At 43.3% G+C, this 18,005-nt stretch overlaps 1 protein-coding gene across 9 annotated transcripts in view; it reads left to right on the top strand.

Annotated features, from left to right (window-relative positions):
• The window catches only part of SLC15A2 (solute carrier family 15 member 2), a 69,158-nt gene extending 51,626 nt beyond the window's left edge, over positions 1–17,532 (top strand). For all 9 annotated transcript variants that reach the window (XM_037398090.1, XM_037398094.1, XM_037398088.1 and 6 more), the window contains 10 exons: positions 501–589; positions 2,600–2,681; positions 4,630–4,755; positions 5,500–5,664; positions 8,296–8,342; positions 10,031–10,141; positions 11,262–11,358; positions 13,816–13,962; positions 14,965–15,069; positions 15,918–17,532. In XM_037398090.1, coding sequence (XP_037253987.1) covers positions 501–589; positions 2,600–2,681; positions 4,630–4,755; positions 5,500–5,664; positions 8,296–8,342; positions 10,031–10,141; positions 11,262–11,358; positions 13,816–13,962; positions 14,965–15,069; positions 15,918–16,094 — 1,146 coding nt within the window. In that variant the 3' untranslated portion in view covers positions 16,095–17,532. The remainder of the gene's footprint in view (positions 1–500; positions 590–2,599; positions 2,682–4,629; positions 4,756–5,499; positions 5,665–8,295; positions 8,343–10,030; positions 10,142–11,261; positions 11,359–13,815; positions 13,963–14,964; positions 15,070–15,917) is intronic.
• Positions 17,533–18,005: the final 473 nt, after the last annotated feature.

Here is an 18,005-nt window from a genome sequence, read left to right as displayed (position 1 = left end):
CTAGCTGGCAGACAAGCTCTGCCCCTCCCAGGAGAAATTTAGGTCCTGGGGGATTACAAAGATGTGTGGAAGTGTGAGAAATTGCCAGTCTCATAGAATATTGCTGGTTCCTCTGGGATTTTGCTGAAGTCCCGAGATGTTTCCGCTATTGCTGACTTGGTGTAAGGTCCCACCACAGCACTGAAGGTCACCTGCCTCTATTGTCAGTGGGTTTTGTACTCTTTAAAAACATGTTTCGGTTCTCTCTTCAGGAAACTGGGCCAGTGATGCTTGCTTACCTCTTGGAGGGGAGGATATGAACAAAATGCATTCGTGCCTGTGAAAACTAAATAGCAGAAACTGTCAAAGTGCAAACTATGATTATATTTTAAAAAGGAGGTTTTTAAGTGTTTGTTCATGTCCTTTCTGTAATGGAATTATTTCTGGAGGACAGTGCTTTATGAGTTTAATTACTGAAAGTTGCTTTCTAGTCACTAAACTCCCATTCTTTTGTATTGCAGTTCTTAAATCCACTTCTTATTCTTGTCTTCATCCCAATTTTTGACCTTGGGCTCTACCCCCTGATAAACATGTGCAAATTTAATTTCACGTAAGTACTTGGGGACGATGCAGATAGCTCAGTGCTTTTTGTTTTGCAGCAAGTATGCAGAAGAGCTTTTAAAGAGGAGAAACGCAATTTTCCATTCACCCTCTACTTCAGCCCCAAGAGGCAGCATCACCCTCTTCCATAGGCCCTGGAAATTCCAAGGGGAAAAATTCAGTGATTCTGCTCTGTACAGATTTTCCCTGAAATTATTCCCCAGATATTAACAGTCCTTCTACAAATTTGATCAACGTGTTTTTCACCTTATCTCCTATATCATCCCTAAATAATTCCCTCCCTGAAAGGTCCCTATGGGCCCAAATTCACAGTCCCATGTGGTGTTGTGAAAGCAAGATTCCACACCAGGATCTGGACCAGTGAGTACATAAGGGAATTCCCGTAAGGGCCAAGCATATTATCCCTAGACTATGTTAGTAAGAAGTACAGTGTAATGTGAGTAGACCTCCAGGTTGGTTCTGAGACTCACTTCATGCATTTTGGGAGATTTTACTTCAGAGTATCTGTAGTCTGCCTCTATGGACTGATGCCCTTTAGCAGTGGGAGTGTGTTATGTGCATTCATGCAGTGCCTCTGCCAGTGTAGCTTCAGCTGAAAAGAAAGAAGTTTCCATGCTCCAGCACCGCTTCTCGCATGATCAACAGCACAACAGCATGGGAAGGGGCGATGAGTGGGAGATTGGCTTAAAAAGCATGTTCCTAATCCAAACTGAAGTGCTGTATAGACAAAACCATGTAAAATAGGGATGGAAGGTGGAAGAAGCCTCAGAAGCCTATCCCTTCAACCTGCCGATCCTTTCCCATCATGCTGAATTACTTGCACCTAAAGACATAGCAAAGACATTGTCCAGCCCTGCGATGGTACCCTTTGGAGGACACACATCAGAAGCTGTATTTTTCCATGCTGCCTCATTTTGAGCCCTTGCCCTGGACTGAGCCTGGACTCGACAGAAAACTTCCTGCCTTATGATCCATTCGCAGACTATTTTACCTCTCAGCTCAAACACTTGCACCCATCAGGACTGAGTGCCGTGCTGTTTCTGTCCCCTGGAAGTGGGATGCTAGCAGGCCAGTTTAGCTGTAGAAGTGGCTCTGGAAACACTGTAGCTTGCAGGGTGTTAGCCTGTGTGGCTGCAAAAGTTTGTGCTGCGAAATGTCAATTTAACATTAAAGATCAAACCCATTTTTTATTACGAGATACAAGCAGTAAATATTTTTTTTTTTTTATCCCAGGGCATGCAACCGAGACTCGGCTTTGGGTTCCTAACCTGGATTTCCCACAGCCCAGTCAATCTGGAAAGTGAATCCAGACCATTACAAAGTGAAAACCACTGAATCTAGAACCAGGTCAAATCTCAACAGCTTAGTACTCAGTTTGGACCTGCTGTTCTGGATCTATTTTATTCTGCTTTATATTAGATTATCTCATTCATGTAACTCTGGTAGAGTTGCACTAGTTTTGCTCCTAGCTCAGAAGCAAGCTCTTTATTCTCTACAAATGTAAATGTATTGGCATGAGAAATAACCCAGAATGATGCCACAGATGGTCAGAAACACTGATGACACAAATGACACATTTTTCTGCTCCTTATTCCTGCTGCTAAAAAGCATGCTACTTTTCTTTTGCCTTTCCCAAAAGAGGCTTGAAGATATATAATTTCTAGTGCTCCTTCCAACATCACAGGTTAACATAATGCCATGAGCTATTCCCATTAGAAGAGCTAGGAGCAAGATAACATGAAACTTGCAAGCAAAGAGTGCTTTTTCATGCCATATCAGTTTTAATTGGCCTCAGTGCTGGCCTTGTACAGAATAATAGAATAGTTTTAAGTTAAATGATTGGCAATTTAAACAGCATATCATCCCCAGTGCCACCTGTTGGACAGTTTATTACATGGTTTTGGCACATCCTTGGCTCTCAGGGGTGGTATTCTGTATTTTAAACTACTTTTTTTTTTTTTTTTTTTTCTTAATGGCACCTCTTTCATTTGCCCTATAGACCTATTAGGAAAATGGCAACAGGTATGATCCTTGCAGGGATGGCGTTTGGACTTGCAGCTGTTGTAGAAATCAAAATAAATGTGAGTATAGCACAAGGGATTCCTCAGAAATACTTTCTTTCTCTCAGGAGTTTTTATTGATGCCTGTTAGATAATCCTTTTAACCTCGTTCCTTGATCATAGTTTGTAATACGTTCTTTAAAATTAAGCATACTGATCCAGTTGCTAATGGTAATTCTTACTTTGTCCACTCTCCCCCCTCTTTCTCTCTGTCTCTTTCTCTCTAGTCTTTGCAGTTTTGCTGTGCCGGTCATCTGTATTGGTCTATATTCTAGATTTCCATCATCAAAGTGCTTGACAGACATCTAGTTAACACTAGTGATTAATTCCCAAAAGGTAGTCTGTTCTCTCTCCTGTTTCTTGCTGTAGCTTGCTTATATTTTACTGTTTGAGGGTTATTTTTCGAACGTGTATCTGCTGTTTGCTTTGTTTTGGGTTTGGTGTGTTTGGGTGTTTTCTTTAAAAAAATTAATTACTTTCCTATTTTAGGGTGAGGATGTGTTTTTTTACAAGCCAAATTTTTTATCCAGTGAGGCAGGTGAATGCAGTCACTTCCATAGTCACAGGCATCAGAGACTGCAAAGCATTCCCAGACAGGGTGGCAGCAAATCTCTTGTAAACTCCATGTTAGCCCCTGTAGACTTGTACCATGTTTCTGGCCTGTGACCAGCCTTGTGCAGACTTTGGCTGACCTTTGTCTCACAAAAGTTACTGCAGGATTAATTTTTAAAGCTTCTATGTATGCTTAAAACGTTCTGTTAGAGTGGCTGGCGCACAGCCCTGAATTAACATCTGCTAGTTCCTCAGGTGAATCCACTGACAAGTCTCTCACTGAAATGAGACTTTGTGGGTTCAGGTCTTCTTTATGATCTCTGTACGTGAGCAAAGAAACGCTGTCATTGCCATCACCAGCAGCTCTGGCTGAGCGCTGAAGGTCTGCTCTGGCTGTGGTGACTCCTCTGGGCAGAGGCAAGGTGAGTTAGATAGAGGTTCCTCCCCTACCTGTGCAGTGAAATTTTTCCCTGAAGGCCACTAAAATCTCTAGGAAAGAGGTGGATGGGATGGCCCCCTGTGGGTCATGCAGACCAAAAGCCACAGTAATGGAATTTGCTGGATAACATTAACAGGCCTGTTGGTCCAGAGCAGCGTATGGGTACAGGGAAATCAGTGTTGCCCTATCTTCTCTGACAGTGTGCCTCCCCACTGAGTTAGGTTCAAACTGCCTGCAATACCCACATTATAGGATGAGATAGAAAAAAATTAATAGCTTTGAAGTATTTCTGGCAGCTACTTGAAAATAGAGTGATAAAAAAAGAGAATTAAAAAAACTTCATTTTAGATCTGCAGGTAGTACAAGGCTGACGCTGATTGATGTATTCTTTTTAGGAAATCTTTCCTGACAGAAAGAGATACCTCTGTGCCAGAGGCATCATCTTCCCTTTCTCAGAAAAACAGGGAATAAGATCTATACAGTTGGCTGTTAGATAGCATGGTGTCAAGTGATGCACAAGCACTGATTACAGACATGGAGCTGGGCTGGGATTTTCAAAACTGCTTAGCTTCTGGCCTAATTCTCTCCCAGTCACTGGCTGCAGTGGGAAATAATTATTCTGGTCACTGCTTTTGAAAACTAAGCACAATATTTTCCATTCTGATATGGCAGTTGGTTAAATCCAGGCACTAGGGAGCTGTATAACGAAACCAGTGACATTTTCCTACCTACCCAGCAGTTGTGTAGCCTGTACGCTTAGCAGTGTGAAGAACAGTTTTTGGGAGGAATGATAGGTTGGCTATCAAGCTACTGTGAGGAAACCTCCCTAAGTAAGATTTATGTTCAGTTTTCTCTCAGTGCAACTTTTGATGAAAAAGTGTCATTACAGAGAGGAGGACTATTATGGCTAAAAATGAAGACATATTAAAGTGCTAATAAAGCATATAGATGGCACTTAAAGCCTTTTGCTTTAATTAGGAAACCGATATGCCTCGGCTTGTCCCAGAAGAAAGTTTAATTCGGGTCTTGAATTTGGCAAAGAACCCTGTTCAAGTGATAATCCAAGACCGGGACCTATTTCAGCAGCCTGTGGAGGCTTTTCAGGTAAGCATATATGTAGGGCTAGAAAGCCTGACTTGCACCCTGTTGAAGAAAGGGTGGGCTTTTTTCAGGCATTTTCTAATAAGGCCCACAGATGCTAAAGCTTGTTCACCCCCACTGCCTTAGAAATGCACGGGAATAGCTTTAAAAATGGAGCATATTATCTCCATTGATGGGACAGAAATGGAAAGTTTGGAGACACGTTTCCATGGGAGAGGAGGAAATGGCTAACTAAAATAAACTTATAATTAGGAATAAAGGATAACTATACTGAGATAAGCATGTAGAGACATTCAACTTGCCTCTCTGAATTCTCAGACCAGGCATTGCTGCTGAGATCTGGATGGCAGATTCTGCAAAGAAAGAAAGAAATGGGAAAGCAGTTAAGTGGGTATGGGCACTGGGTTGTTTCCTGTTTCAGCTTCCAGATTATTTTACAGGTCAGGCTAATCTGGGACTCGGCCCATCAGCCCATTGGCCACCAGCAGCCTGCTGTGTTTTAGATGTGGTCCCTTCGGGGCAGAGCAGGGCTATGGGGAAAGGTATCTGTGTGGGCAGAGGGTGTTCCCAGACCTTTGGGTTGCATCCAGCAAGGGAAGGTACTCCACGCTCTGGCTTCAGCTGTAGAAGAAAGCTCTGACCTCTTTTTACAGGCTCCCTTGAAGAGAAGATAGGGTTGCACTTTCTGGGAAAAGCCAGATACTTTCTCATCTGAAGAAAGCGTAACAAAGTTTGTTTTTTCCATAGAAACCAGCTGAGTACTCAAAATTAATATTGAATGGAGAGCAACAGAGTCTTCGCTTCACCCTGCAACATCAAGGATTGTCTCTTGCTTTTAACTACACTGTGAAGGAAAAATCAGTATACAGCTTAATTGTTTTTGAGGCAGAAGGAAGCCTATCAAGCCGCTTGGTGAGTGTGGGAGTGAATTGTAAATACAGTATTAATTCAATGACTGTGATGATACAATGGGGTAATAGGCTCATTAATTCATTTGCTCAGTTGCAATGTCTGTCTGATTGCTCTCAGATGCTCTAAACCTGACTTCTTAGCTGGCGGCACTGGATCTGTACACATTTCTGCTGGTTGATTAATAGAGGCGTTATGGCATCTGAGAGTTTCTGGGCACACTTTAATCCAGCGAATGCTGCAGTGGGACAGCAAAGTCATGCCTGCTAGGCAGCAGAGCTTGAGAAAGCTGAGGAAACAGAGAGCCAGAGATTTCCCCCCAAAGATGGTTCTATAAAGCAAAGATGTTAAAGAGGCTCTAGGGCTGGGCATGGAATAAAAGCATCAGAGGAATGGATCTGGGTTTAGTTATTGCAAGTGTTTAGTGAAGATGCACAGAAGGCCCATTTGTTTTGCTGAATAGAATAAATACACTCATTTCAGGCTCTGCAGCAGAGCTGGCTGCCTTTGGTCTTCTGTGTATTGCTGCAACAATCAGAGAGATGCGTATGGGATGTATAGGGCCAGATTCTGATATCTTTTACATGTAGCTGTATCCTGAGAAGCTCTCTTGGAATAAATGATGTTATTGCATATTGAGACAGGTGTGTAAATGCCATCAGAATCTGTCCTTATGCTAAAATATCCATTTTCTTTGCAGTTCCTCAGCATCCTACCTTGCAGGATTGCCACACAAAGCGTTCAGTACTGTATAGTAGAAATCACATACCTGTTGTGAAGAATTTTTTTCCTAAAATTGGGGTTTTTTGCTGCTTTGTGGTTTAGAGTCTGGGTCTTAGTATCACACAATATTGTTAAGTTTCCCTATGACCCTGATAGCTGTGTGCTGTTACCTTAAGAAATGAATACTCTTAGAGTGATTTTCATGCAGTCCTTAAGAAATGAAAGCTTGTGACGGGCCGGAGCAGAGCAATCTCTGAGCTTCAATACATCTCTGTGTTGCCCTAGCTATCTAGCCTGTGCTTAAATGAACATTCATCCTGGCACAGGCTCCCATGTGCTGGGGAACAGCCATGCTGTTGTGTGATGCTATTGACCTGTCATTCTTAGCTGTAGAGAAGGGAGATGCTGAAGATAGCGTGGTAAATGATAGTCACTTTTTCAGCATTGCAACACAAAGAATGTAATGCCAGCTCACTACTGTGTTGTAGGGCTTGCCCACGCCAGCCTCCCTCACTGCTGGGTTTGGCCCCCTCACTCAGGTGGGAGCGCTTTCCTGGAAGGATCCAATCTGGAATTGGTTTCTTCTCCTTTATGGGCTGTTGAGTAGGCAGGAAATTAATTTGAGAGCTCTGGGGATCATTGATGAAAACAAGTAATAATTTGGCTGGCCTGTCTGCAACAAACTAGTATTAATCCTCATGTGTCTCCCATGGAAAAAAATGATGATTATTATTTATTGCTCTGACATTTATTACTCACGGTGGCTATTCATTATTTAGGGCATACCTTATCTGTGGGTCAGCATATCACACTGAAGTACAATAGACATTTAATAGATATACTGAAATTCTGGATCCTTGATATCAGAAGCTCAGGGCTTAACATCAGGAAGAAAATGTGGAGAAAGGGCTAGAAAATTTTATGAGAAAGCCAGTTTCTGAAGGTAGATTCAGTCTCTTTTGGCTTGCCTAGGTTCCCTCTGCAGGCAGTGCAAAATGAAATTGTCCTGCCAGCTTGAGTGGACATGGCACAACTGTAGATTTCTACCAGCCAAGAACTTTGCTCTGTATTCTTTTTGTGTGACATACAGTCTTCAGAGCAGGGCTGCCTTTACTGTCCTTTTTTTCAGCATTGTGCACCAAATAGATTATCCTTGAATGAATGCAGATCATGTTAACTATTGAGCTGATGCTCTAGTTGTGCTTTCCAGGAGAGGTACTCTCACTCTCCAGTGTGCCCAACCAGGTGGCTGTTTCAGGAATGTGTCTGCAGAGACTGCGGGCACAAGCAAGCTCAGTTCATCTTGGTCATCTTAGTCTCTTGTGCTCTCTGCCTGCACCATGCAACAGTTTAATCTCTGAAGCGTTGAGGGTCAGGGGAAATGAGTGATGCATGATTATCAGAAGAGTAACCTAGTTGTTCCTCTTGGCTTTATGCTTCTGTGAAGTCTATGAATATGCCAAGAATCAAGGTCTGGAAGTTAGGCAGTTGCAGGTTTTGTAGGAGTAAGGCACTCTGTTTAATTGTAAATGACTGAAAGAGGCTAACACGCATAATACTGTCTTGCTATCTTCAGATCAAGAGAAATACTTTTTTGGAGGGTGTTGTGTGCCTCAGTAGAAGGGTGACTGGCTGAAACTCTGTAGTCTTTGTTATGTGGGAGATGAGGGGGGAAAAAAGATATGATCTCATCTTAAGCCCTTGATGGAGATGAAATTTTGTCATTGGCTTCATTGTACCAGGACTTCACCTCTGTGGCCTGATGTAAAGCTTGTGTGAGAGTCCAGTTGATTCCCATGGGCTTTGCAACATGTGCAACTTCACAGACACTAGCATTTTCTGCTACACTTTGTTAAAAGGCAGCATCAACAAATATGTTTGACTTTTTTTTTTTCTTCTTCTTGTTTTCAGATTACAGACTTGGAAGCAAAGCCAGAAAATGGCTTGGCAGCTGTTAGGTAGGAATGGCTTTTTTTTCGGGATTTGGAGGTGGTGGGGTGAGGGAAGCTGCTTTTGTCTAATGCAAACTGTACGTAACAAAACCCAGATGTTCTCAGGTTGGAATCTAGTCCACACTTTTCATGCAAGACTTGGGTGTCAGCTGCGGAGGCTTGACAGCATGTCACCTCCCACACTTGCCATGCCGAGCCGAGCATTATTGCTGCTTACTGCCTAGGATAGTCTGGGCTGAGAAGGCAACATAAAAGATCTCCTCCCTTGAAGAATGGTAAATTCATCTGTGTCCCACCTCTTTGGGAAAGTAAGGGAAGAAGCAATCTGGAAAGGAACTGTTGCCATTTGTTCTCTGCAAACTGGCCAACCCATGACATTCTTCTATCTCAGTTGGCCTTATGCACGAATGCCTGCTAAATTGGATACAGCAACAATTTTACATCCTTGAAAACAATTCAATTGAGCATTGGGCTCTGCTTAAGCAGCTAGTCTACTTTCCTAATTTGAGTTAGTACATGAACAATCCTGTGGTCTGTGCTGAGATGCCACCTCACTGAGGTCACAGTTACCTCTGCGGTTACCACTTCAGCAGGCCTATGCAAGGCTGCTGAGATGCAGAAGAAGCAGATTTGAAAAAAAAAAAAAAAAGAGGATGCCAGCATGTCTTGAACAAGCTGCAATTAAGAAAACCAACAACAAACACCTCTGACCAACCAACCAAAAAACCCTCAAAAACTTTGGATAGTATAAAACAATGTCCAACTCCCTTATCTGAAAGCCTGTGTTGACAGAGCAGGAGAGCAGTAGCTCTTCGTATCCGCGTGCTTATGAAGACTTCTACTGACTAAATACCACCTTGGAGACTTAATACCTTCAGTCAGGAATGTTTTATATTTTCCTATGAATGTTTTTGACAAAATCCCAAAACTTTCCCTTCAATGACTTGTGAAGAGGTTTCACTAGGAAGAAACTTTTCCCATTAAAAAGTTACTTCTGTTAAGCACTTGACTGTCTTCAGGGTTTTAACTCCCCTATTAAGAACATATTTTAAAAGAAAGTCAGATCAAATGAAAAGTATTTGGTTTTGCTAATAATTTTTGTGTTGTCAAAGGGAAACTGTCTTTTGTGTATAAAAAAGTGCATAAACACTGAGGAGAAAAAACCCCAAACTTGAACATCCACATGAAAGATTTGGGGTTTATGAAAATATCTTATTTTGCTAGAAAACTCTTTCCCACTGGTAGAAGGTCTGTGGAAAGTATGCCAGTATGGTGCCCATGCTATTCAGGGAACACAACTTCATAGTTCTGTGGAGTGGGCTGGGGCTCTGTCCTTTCTCTCTACGTAGAGAGGTGTGCTCCAGCCCTCTGATCACCTTCATGGCCCTCCTATGGACTCACTTTAATCTTTGAAGGTCTCCGAGAAGAGCTTGCCTGGAAGTCCTAACCCACAACAAGTGAGGGTCACTTTTGACAGGAGAGAGATTAAGAGGGTAAAATTACACAGCAGGGAAAGCTAATCTTATGTTGAAAAACTGGGCAGCAAATCAGATTAATATTTTAACTTACTGGAGAGGCTGTCATAACCTCATGGAGTTACAGAATGCTTTGGGAGAGCGTGCACTTCTGAAGTGTCTGTTACTATGCTTTTCCTGCCCTGTCTGACAACTCAATGAAATATGCTTTCTTTGCAGATTCATTAATGGTTTGAGCCAAGATGTCAACCTCACCATTGACAGCAAATGGTTTATTGCTGTTCAGAAAAACTACAGTGCTTCCGAGTACTCGCTGCTAGAGAGGGACAGGTAAGTTTCCCTTGCTGTGCTGAAGGTCCTTGCTGAGGCCTTTCCTTGGATATAGTGGGGCTTTTCTCAGGCAAATAGCAAAACCTTCATTGCTATTGCTTTGGCATTTGCTTGTGTGGGCAGATGTTTGTAAAAAAGCAGAATTAATAGCTGTGCACAGAGCAGGTGCTCCGGGCCACTTGCGTGTGAGCAGAAGCTTTTCTTCACATTATGTGGGGGCCTGGAGGGAAGAGACTGGCCATTCCTGTGCATCTGTCAGCAAAGTAAGGTGGGGCATGAAGTCCCCTCTGCCGTTTGATGCCTGCTCTATTTGGATATTCTCTCAGGCCCGAGCTCTTAGCATTAGGGTGCTCTCAGGGAAAGGCCAATTCATATTCCACGCTACAAAGTGTTGGTACGTGGGCTGGTAACAGCAAGTAACGTTACATGGCTTTGCAGGCTGGGCTTGTTAGACAGGGGCTCCATATGGCCTTGGTTTGGCAGCATTGGAGTTGGCTCTTGTAGGGTATTTCTGGCATTTGCAATGTTTCAAAACAAGCTTCATGGCTTTTCTCTGCATCAGCTCCATCCAAAATATTTATTGCTGCAATTTAGTAGGATGCAGCAGCCATTGTGGCAATGCTTTTGAGCCTCTGTGCCATCTCTCACATCCAAAATCAGAGGAATAAATATGAAGGCTAATTTGCTCTATTGAAAAGAAACAAAGTGGCTTGTGGATGCATATCTCTGATTTTCTGAAGGTTGCTTGAACCTGGCTAACCTGTCTGGCCCACAGTTCCTGAAGGAATAGAGAAAAGTTTGAGAGGAAAACAAACCTGGGGTGGCGGGGGGTGGTGGGTGGTGGGAGCGGCAAGGTGATCAGTGCTACAAAGAAGCAGAAACCATTTTAAAAAGTTAGCAATAATCTAGGATAGGTCATTAGGTGAACTTCAGCCAGCACCTGAGTGTTTCTGGAAGGAAAAGGTGGCAAGAACTGTAGCGATCATCTGACTAAATATCGCTGCAGCTTTACACCATACATCCTCCTTGCTGTGTTGTAGGGGCATGTCTGATAGCTCTGCTCTGTGCTCATTGTCTCTGGGGCTAACTGGGAAATACTGTACTTCATCCTTTTATCTAGATATAATAATGGAAAATGCATAACTGAAACAGGAGAGTTCACCCTGGAGCTAGGGCTGCTTGACTTCGGCGCATCGTACACCATTGTGATAACTAATGTAAGTGTCCCTGTGATGGTAACAATCTCCTTCTGTTCTAGCCTCTGGCAGTGCTTTTGTTCTTAATGTTGGTGACTCTCACTTGCTTTCTCCACCCTGTGAGACCTGGCCAGTAGCCTTCTGAAGGCAGTCCATTACACAAGGGCTAGTTTTGGCACCTATGTAAGCAAGGTAGGTGGGTACTAATTCCACCTTACACTGGGATCTTGGCGGATCTCATGGGTTAAAGTAGTAAGATATTTTCCTTGATGGAAATCCTCCATGGCAAATCATGTGATCTGTAGGTTGTGCTGGTCTCATGCCATCCTTGTTTGGTTAATTTTGACCCAGTGTACTGCAAAGAGCTATTACAGTCTGTCAAGAGCTGACTCTGCTTGTAGTCTTTAAAATATTGTACCTGGCAGTACTTCACACCTGAAAAACTCTGCAGAAACAGTCTGCTGTATCCTCACACATTCAACTTAAATGCCCTAAAGGCTAATCTTCCAAGACTTGTGGAATATGCATGGGGTAAGAGGGACAAAGTGTGGAAGGAGGAGGATAGTGAGATTGTGCATCTGTTTTTCCTCCTCTCACTGTCTGTATAGCTCGTTTGGAACCTAGGGTAAAGTCAAGGCATGGTTTTCTGAGCAACCTAGCCCTGATGGGGCGTGAGCACTGCAGAAGGGGTGGATTCCTTTCCCTGCCTGCCAGCCTCTTAGGCATGCTGCTCCAACCCTGGTCCAGCTGGCAGGAGCCACAGAGATGAATGTGATCAGCTTAGTTCCCACTTTAACCTTTCCACTGCACAGGCACACAGACAAACCAGGTCTGACAGGACACACTGCTAAGCTGCCCTCTGAGACTTTGACTACTGTGTTGTGATGAGCAGAGCTAAGTGCTGTCAGCTACTCCCTGGCAGTAACATCTCCCTGTTGCGCAATTAATGGGAGCTGTTCTTCAGAGTCCAAATATGTAGGGGAAAAAATATAGCTGCAAAGCACCTGCATTTTTTTTAAACTCCAGTAGCTGGAGTGTGGGATGCACAGTCCTGGAGGGAGCAGGCAGATGCTACCATCTGTGTAGCGCAGAGATTTGTGTACATAAAACACATACACATTTGAAGAGATGTTGGCCAGACCCTTCCTCCAGGGCTGCAAGCCTCTTTCACCAGATGAGAAACCAAGTAGAGAAGTTGCATGAAGAATATTACACAAAGAATATTTCCCCAGAGCCTCTAGTAATGCAACTGAGTCAGGGCCAGTTGAGGTAGGTGTGTCCCATGTCACTGTGGGCAAGGATTCCAGTTCATGTTCCCATCTACAGAAGTCCCTGCTGTAGCCATGGATACTCAGGGGTGACCCTGTGGCCTCAGCCCTTCTGGACACTGTGCTAGTCCTTTAATTTTTTTGACCCTCTTTTTCCATATCTCTGTCTGGGGTTTCCTCCTTCTGTAGAGAGTTAATTTGCTCCAGGCCAAGATAATTTTTAATTATTGCAGTGATTTGTACTAAGCCCTGCTCCTCTGCCAGGAGTGCTATATAGAGGAACCAAGGATGCAATATATTAGTCTGCTAATGTGGCTGAACTGTGATACTTAAATCATGGGGAATACTGCCTTCTACCCAGCCTTCCTCAGTGTGCAGTTATAGTATGGTGCTTGTGACATTTCTTTATGGGCTAAAGAGCAATGCACAGCTCTCCTCTCACCCCTTTTAGCCTGCTAAAATACGGTCTTTTGATTTGCCTCCCTGCATGGTGATTAAGTACATCTCGTAAACATCCCTTGTATTTTTCCAAGTACTCACCTTAAACATGGGATGTTCTGCCTGAAGTAATTTCAGCCTAGTGTTTTCCTGGCTACTAGTCAAATCTCTGTCTCTGTTGAGCCTCTGTGCACCACAGGCAGTGTTAATTACATCTGGGAAAGCAAACAAAAAGAGTTAGGAACACAGCTACCCTAACTATCTGAATACATCTGATAAGGGGCAGTCTCTGCTACTCTTGGTATTCCTGAACTGGATTTGATTGGGGTGTCACTGTTATTGGAGGGGAGTTGTATAGTGCTGATGAAATGGGAGCAGTGACCACATGGATGTAATGAACATTTATTGTCTTGTCCTCTTCTGGCCTTGGGGACAGCAGCAGGTCACAGGCTCTGCACAAGTACCACACAGGCTTTTCCCAGCCCTGCTACAGAAGGCAACTTGTTGGTTGGCAGTAACTCAGGCAACTCTTGTGGAACATGAATGAGCTGGAACGCTTCCATCCTGCCACCTCTGCCCTGTGCAGTAGGAGTTCACCCACTCCCAATGGGCTTGGACACGGCTGGGGTCAGTCTCATAGTTTTGCTTCCAGGGCAGAGCTTTGCTTCCACCTTTGCTTAAACTTTGTTTTGGTAAATTCACTGTTGTTGTTCAGGCTAAGAAGGATCTGATCTTTCAGCAGCTAATTACTGTGCCTTTATTTTCCTGCTAGGTTTCTGGAGGTGCTGTTAAGATATGGAAGTCAGAAGATATCAAAGCCAACAACGTCCATATGGCTTGGCAGTTACCACAGTACTTATTAATATCTGCTGGGGAGGTGATGTTCTCCATTACAGGTCTGGCCTTCTCCTATTCTCAGGTACATCACTTAAGATAAGGGGCTTACAATTAGACTTCAGGATTTATTCATGCAGCTGCCACTGACTTTAATATGTCCTTTGGCATGATACTTACTGACAATGTTATCTGTGCTTCAGCTAAAAATGGGATTATAACACAACTTGCTGGGTACCCTCAAGATAAATTAATTCATGCTTTGAGGATACCTGTTCTCAATTATACTCAGGAAAGTCCTTTTCTGGTAAAGCTGAGAACAGAACTGGATAGAAGTTCATTTTAATGTGAAAGCTCTGAATACTGTAATATCAGGTTTTTCTCCCAGTGGAATACTTTGTGGTACATATTTTCCAGTGATAAAAAGGCAAATATCTCAAGGACTACAGGGTGGCAGGAAGGATTGGAACCCGCATTAAACTGAGAGATTGAAGGGGTCTAAGCCTACTTGAGTCTGTAGCAAGGAAGCAAGGGGTAACAAGTGTGTGAAGGATGATTTGATTGTTGTCTGGGGACAAGGTTTATGATAAGAATGAACTGAGACATTACAAGATCCAAAAGCTGAAGTGACTCAGATTTATTCTTGGAGTAAAGTGCAGATGTTTATTCATGAGGGCGATTAACACAGTGGGACGATCTGTAATGGGATGTGGAAAATTTGTCATCAGCAGGAAGTTTAACACCAAGATCCAGTCTCTTTTCCAAAGGTGTATAGCCACATGGCACCAGACTCCAAGCTGCAGGGCTTGTTGTGTGGTTCTCTGGACTTCCTGATAGTATGATTTCAGATGACACAGGTTGGAGATGATCAGGATCCAGCTCAATAACAGCATCTCCTCCTTCTTCAGTGTCCTCCAGGAGGGCACGTTTTGAAAGCTCGTTGTGTGCAGCTGTTGAGATTAGCCACTGCACAGAGGAAATTCCACCATTTCCTTCTAGGCTGGACACTGGGCAGGACATCACAGGGTGAACAGGGCAGAAGGGCACAGCATGATATCCACTGATCAGGTCCTTCTCCTCTTTTCAGTCTCCGGCCAGCATGAAGTCGGTGCTGCAGGCAGGCTGGCTGCTCACGGTGGCCGTTGGGAATACCCTTGTACTCATTGTTGCCCAGGCTGCACCAATGGCACAGGTATGGATTGGCTCTTAAAATAGAGGTAATGCTTTAAAACAGGTTTCTGATGCTTCTGGCTCTCCGTGTCTTGGAGGAACAGCTTCTCTGCACAGCCCCAAGCTCCTGGAGCAGAGTGATGGCAGCCTGCACCGAGCTGCCTCCCAGCCAGGGCTGTGCGTTGCCCTCAGCAGGGCTGCCCCCTGGAGCAATGGCCCCCTAAGCCTCCCAGAGGCAGTAAATAATAGCGACCTACGCTGTGATAACGTTGCTGGAGCTCAGCTCTAAGCAAGCAGGCTGTATTTGTGCCTGGAGCCTGGACACTGTGCCAGCTACGTGTTGTACATGTTGCAGTTGCTTACCAAAAGCAGCTCGCCTTCATCCAGTTAGCCCAGTGGGCAGTCAGCCTCCCCAAGTGTCTAGCTTGGGACTCCTTCAGAGCCAGCTGCCTGTGGTATCCCTGAGATGTCAGGCTTGCATTGAGAGGTTGTTTTAATTTCAAACTATCAGGCTTCTGGGATGATGCCATGAAGGTGTGAATTGGAGCTTGTTTCTTGCTCTCCCAAAGGCATCTTGTTGGCAAAAATCCCAGGCAGGTATGTTCTAGTTAGGACCGACTTGTAAGAAATGTTTTAATGAAACTAGCCCAATCCAACTGGTTTGTTTCAAGGTATATTGCATATTCATAATTACATTATGTGTACATGTGTTTACCAGAAAACAAGATGAAAAAGTTTCTATCTTGTCAGACTTTTTGGAAACTAGAAAGTAATTTTCACCCAGTTCTTTAAAAAGCACTTGGAAGTGCAGAGATAGCTTCTGGACTGAGTCTGGGGTCTCCTGACCTGCTGTTCTTTTTTCTTTCCTAGTGGGCTGAGTTTGTCTTATTCACTGTTCTCCTCTTTGCTGTGTGCGCTATTTTCTCCATCATGGGATATTTCTATGTCAGTGTGGATCCAGAGGACCTAGAAGAAAAGGAAGAGAAGAGGGAGACCTCAAGCAGAGGAAACATGATTAGTCTTGTTACTCAGAAAACAAAGCTCTAACACATCATGGGATTTTTATTATTTTTTTTTTTAACTCAGTAGAAGGGAGAGTAAAAGAAGGGGTGGGGACAATGTTATTTTATTTTATAGCACTGCAGTCTTTATTACTTAAAATGTAGCCATATTGTAAATGGGACCAAATAGCCCTCTATAAAAACCAGGGGGGTCCTGAAATCAGAGCAAAACTCCCTGGGAAAGCTCCTCTGGTTTTAAAAGCCCTTATAAGTAAATACAGTGTAATTTTAAACCTGCCCATCTTTTTAAGCATGGAATGCTTTCCTATGATCTTGTTTTAAACATATATTTAAGGCAGCAGGGAGTAATAAGGGTAGAAGGAATGTCATATGACAGCAAAATTTGGAGGTGTTGGGAGAAAAGAATGAAAATCTAGTATAGGAATTAGGGAAGAATAGATGTTACAGACAGAAGAATTTTTAATGCTATCATCAAGGACTGGAAGTGTTACACACAATCCCAAAGGATTTCACCATGTAACTCTCCTTATGAGTATTTCACCCTGTTATTGCATGTTATGAATGGTCCTGATTTATGACTTTCACCTCCAGGCTCAGAAGTAATAACAGGGAATTAAATTCTGCAGGCTAAAATATTCCCAAAACACTACTGAAGAAGATATGCATGCTACCGTCTCTCCAATACCCATTTTTTCCTAGAAGTTTTCAGCAACTGACGGTGTTCTTAGATTAGACGTGATTAGAGAATTGGTTTATGCTTTCTTATTTCAGAAATCCAAGCAGTTATTTGCCATCTTCCTATATATTAAGCCTTTATTGGGCATTTCCTTTTACAGCATCTGCCACTGCAAGTTAGGATATGGCTGATTTCTTATCTCATGCTTTAGTTATTCCCCACTGGGAGACACGTTGTAGCAGACATCCTGCAGTGAGTTAAACGAGGATGCACTTTATCATTTTTTCAGTCTACAAGAGGAAGCCAAGGCATAGGAGATTTTTCTTTTTCCTCCCTGTTTCTTTGTCTCGGTACCAAACTTGGGATATAGCTATTTTATCGGAATTGTGATATAATTTTCTAATTTTCCTTGGTTGAATGAAGTTGTGATTTCATGTTCTGCATAGAAGTAATTCAACTTTGCTGATCTAGTAAAACTCCTGAGAGGGTCCTTGCCTTCCTCTGTCACTCCAAGGCCACAGTTGTAACAGGTATGACTTAATTTACAACAAAGTTGTCAGTAGGATCTTCAGACTCACAGAGAACAGATTTTAAATGATGCTTTCCTCTTCCATCTTGGCATTGGCCATAGGTGGTCGCTGATGCTCTGATTCAGGAGAACATGAAATACGTATTTAATTTCATTCATGTTCAGGATGGTGCTAGGGAATACACTTAGTTTCACTGCTACTTTAATGTACTGTCGCCTTTGTGTGTGTTTTCTTGAGTAAAGACTAAGAAAACCCCACTTTTTGGCTTATAACTGGAAGACTCGCAACCTAAGATTGTTTCCTTTGCTTCCTGTCCTAAATGTTCATGAACTTCCACCGCTAGTTCTGCATAAGCTCCTGCCTGCTGTGAAATAGCATCTGGGTCTTGTGCCAGAGGGGGACTGTGATCTCAGATAAATGACAGCAGGCTGTGGGTGTGCACACAGAAACACTTAATGTAGTTCAGGCGATGCAGAGCCATTTATTAAACTATGGTGGTTGGATCCGGGAAGCTGAACCCTGCAACTCAGCGGGGAATGAAGGGCATTGAAAACCATCTATTAGGTCATCTGACCCGCTCCTCAGAAGCCAAGTGAGGATTATTCCCTCTGCTCCTTTCTGGTATTGTTCTCGTGCCATGATTCTTTGTGTGGGTTCTTTCTCCTGCAGGCATTGTTGTTTTCCTAATCCTGTTTTATGATACAGTGTGAATCAGCTCAGAGGCTGCTGA

The sequence above is a fragment of the Falco rusticolus genome, chromosome 8 (assembly GCF_015220075.1).
Source record: "Falco rusticolus isolate bFalRus1 chromosome 8, bFalRus1.pri, whole genome shotgun sequence".
Taxonomy (NCBI): Eukaryota; Metazoa; Chordata; class Aves; order Falconiformes; family Falconidae; genus Falco; species Falco rusticolus.
The sequence above is the reverse complement of the archived record's forward strand: the minus strand, read 5'-3'. Positions and strand labels throughout refer to the sequence as shown.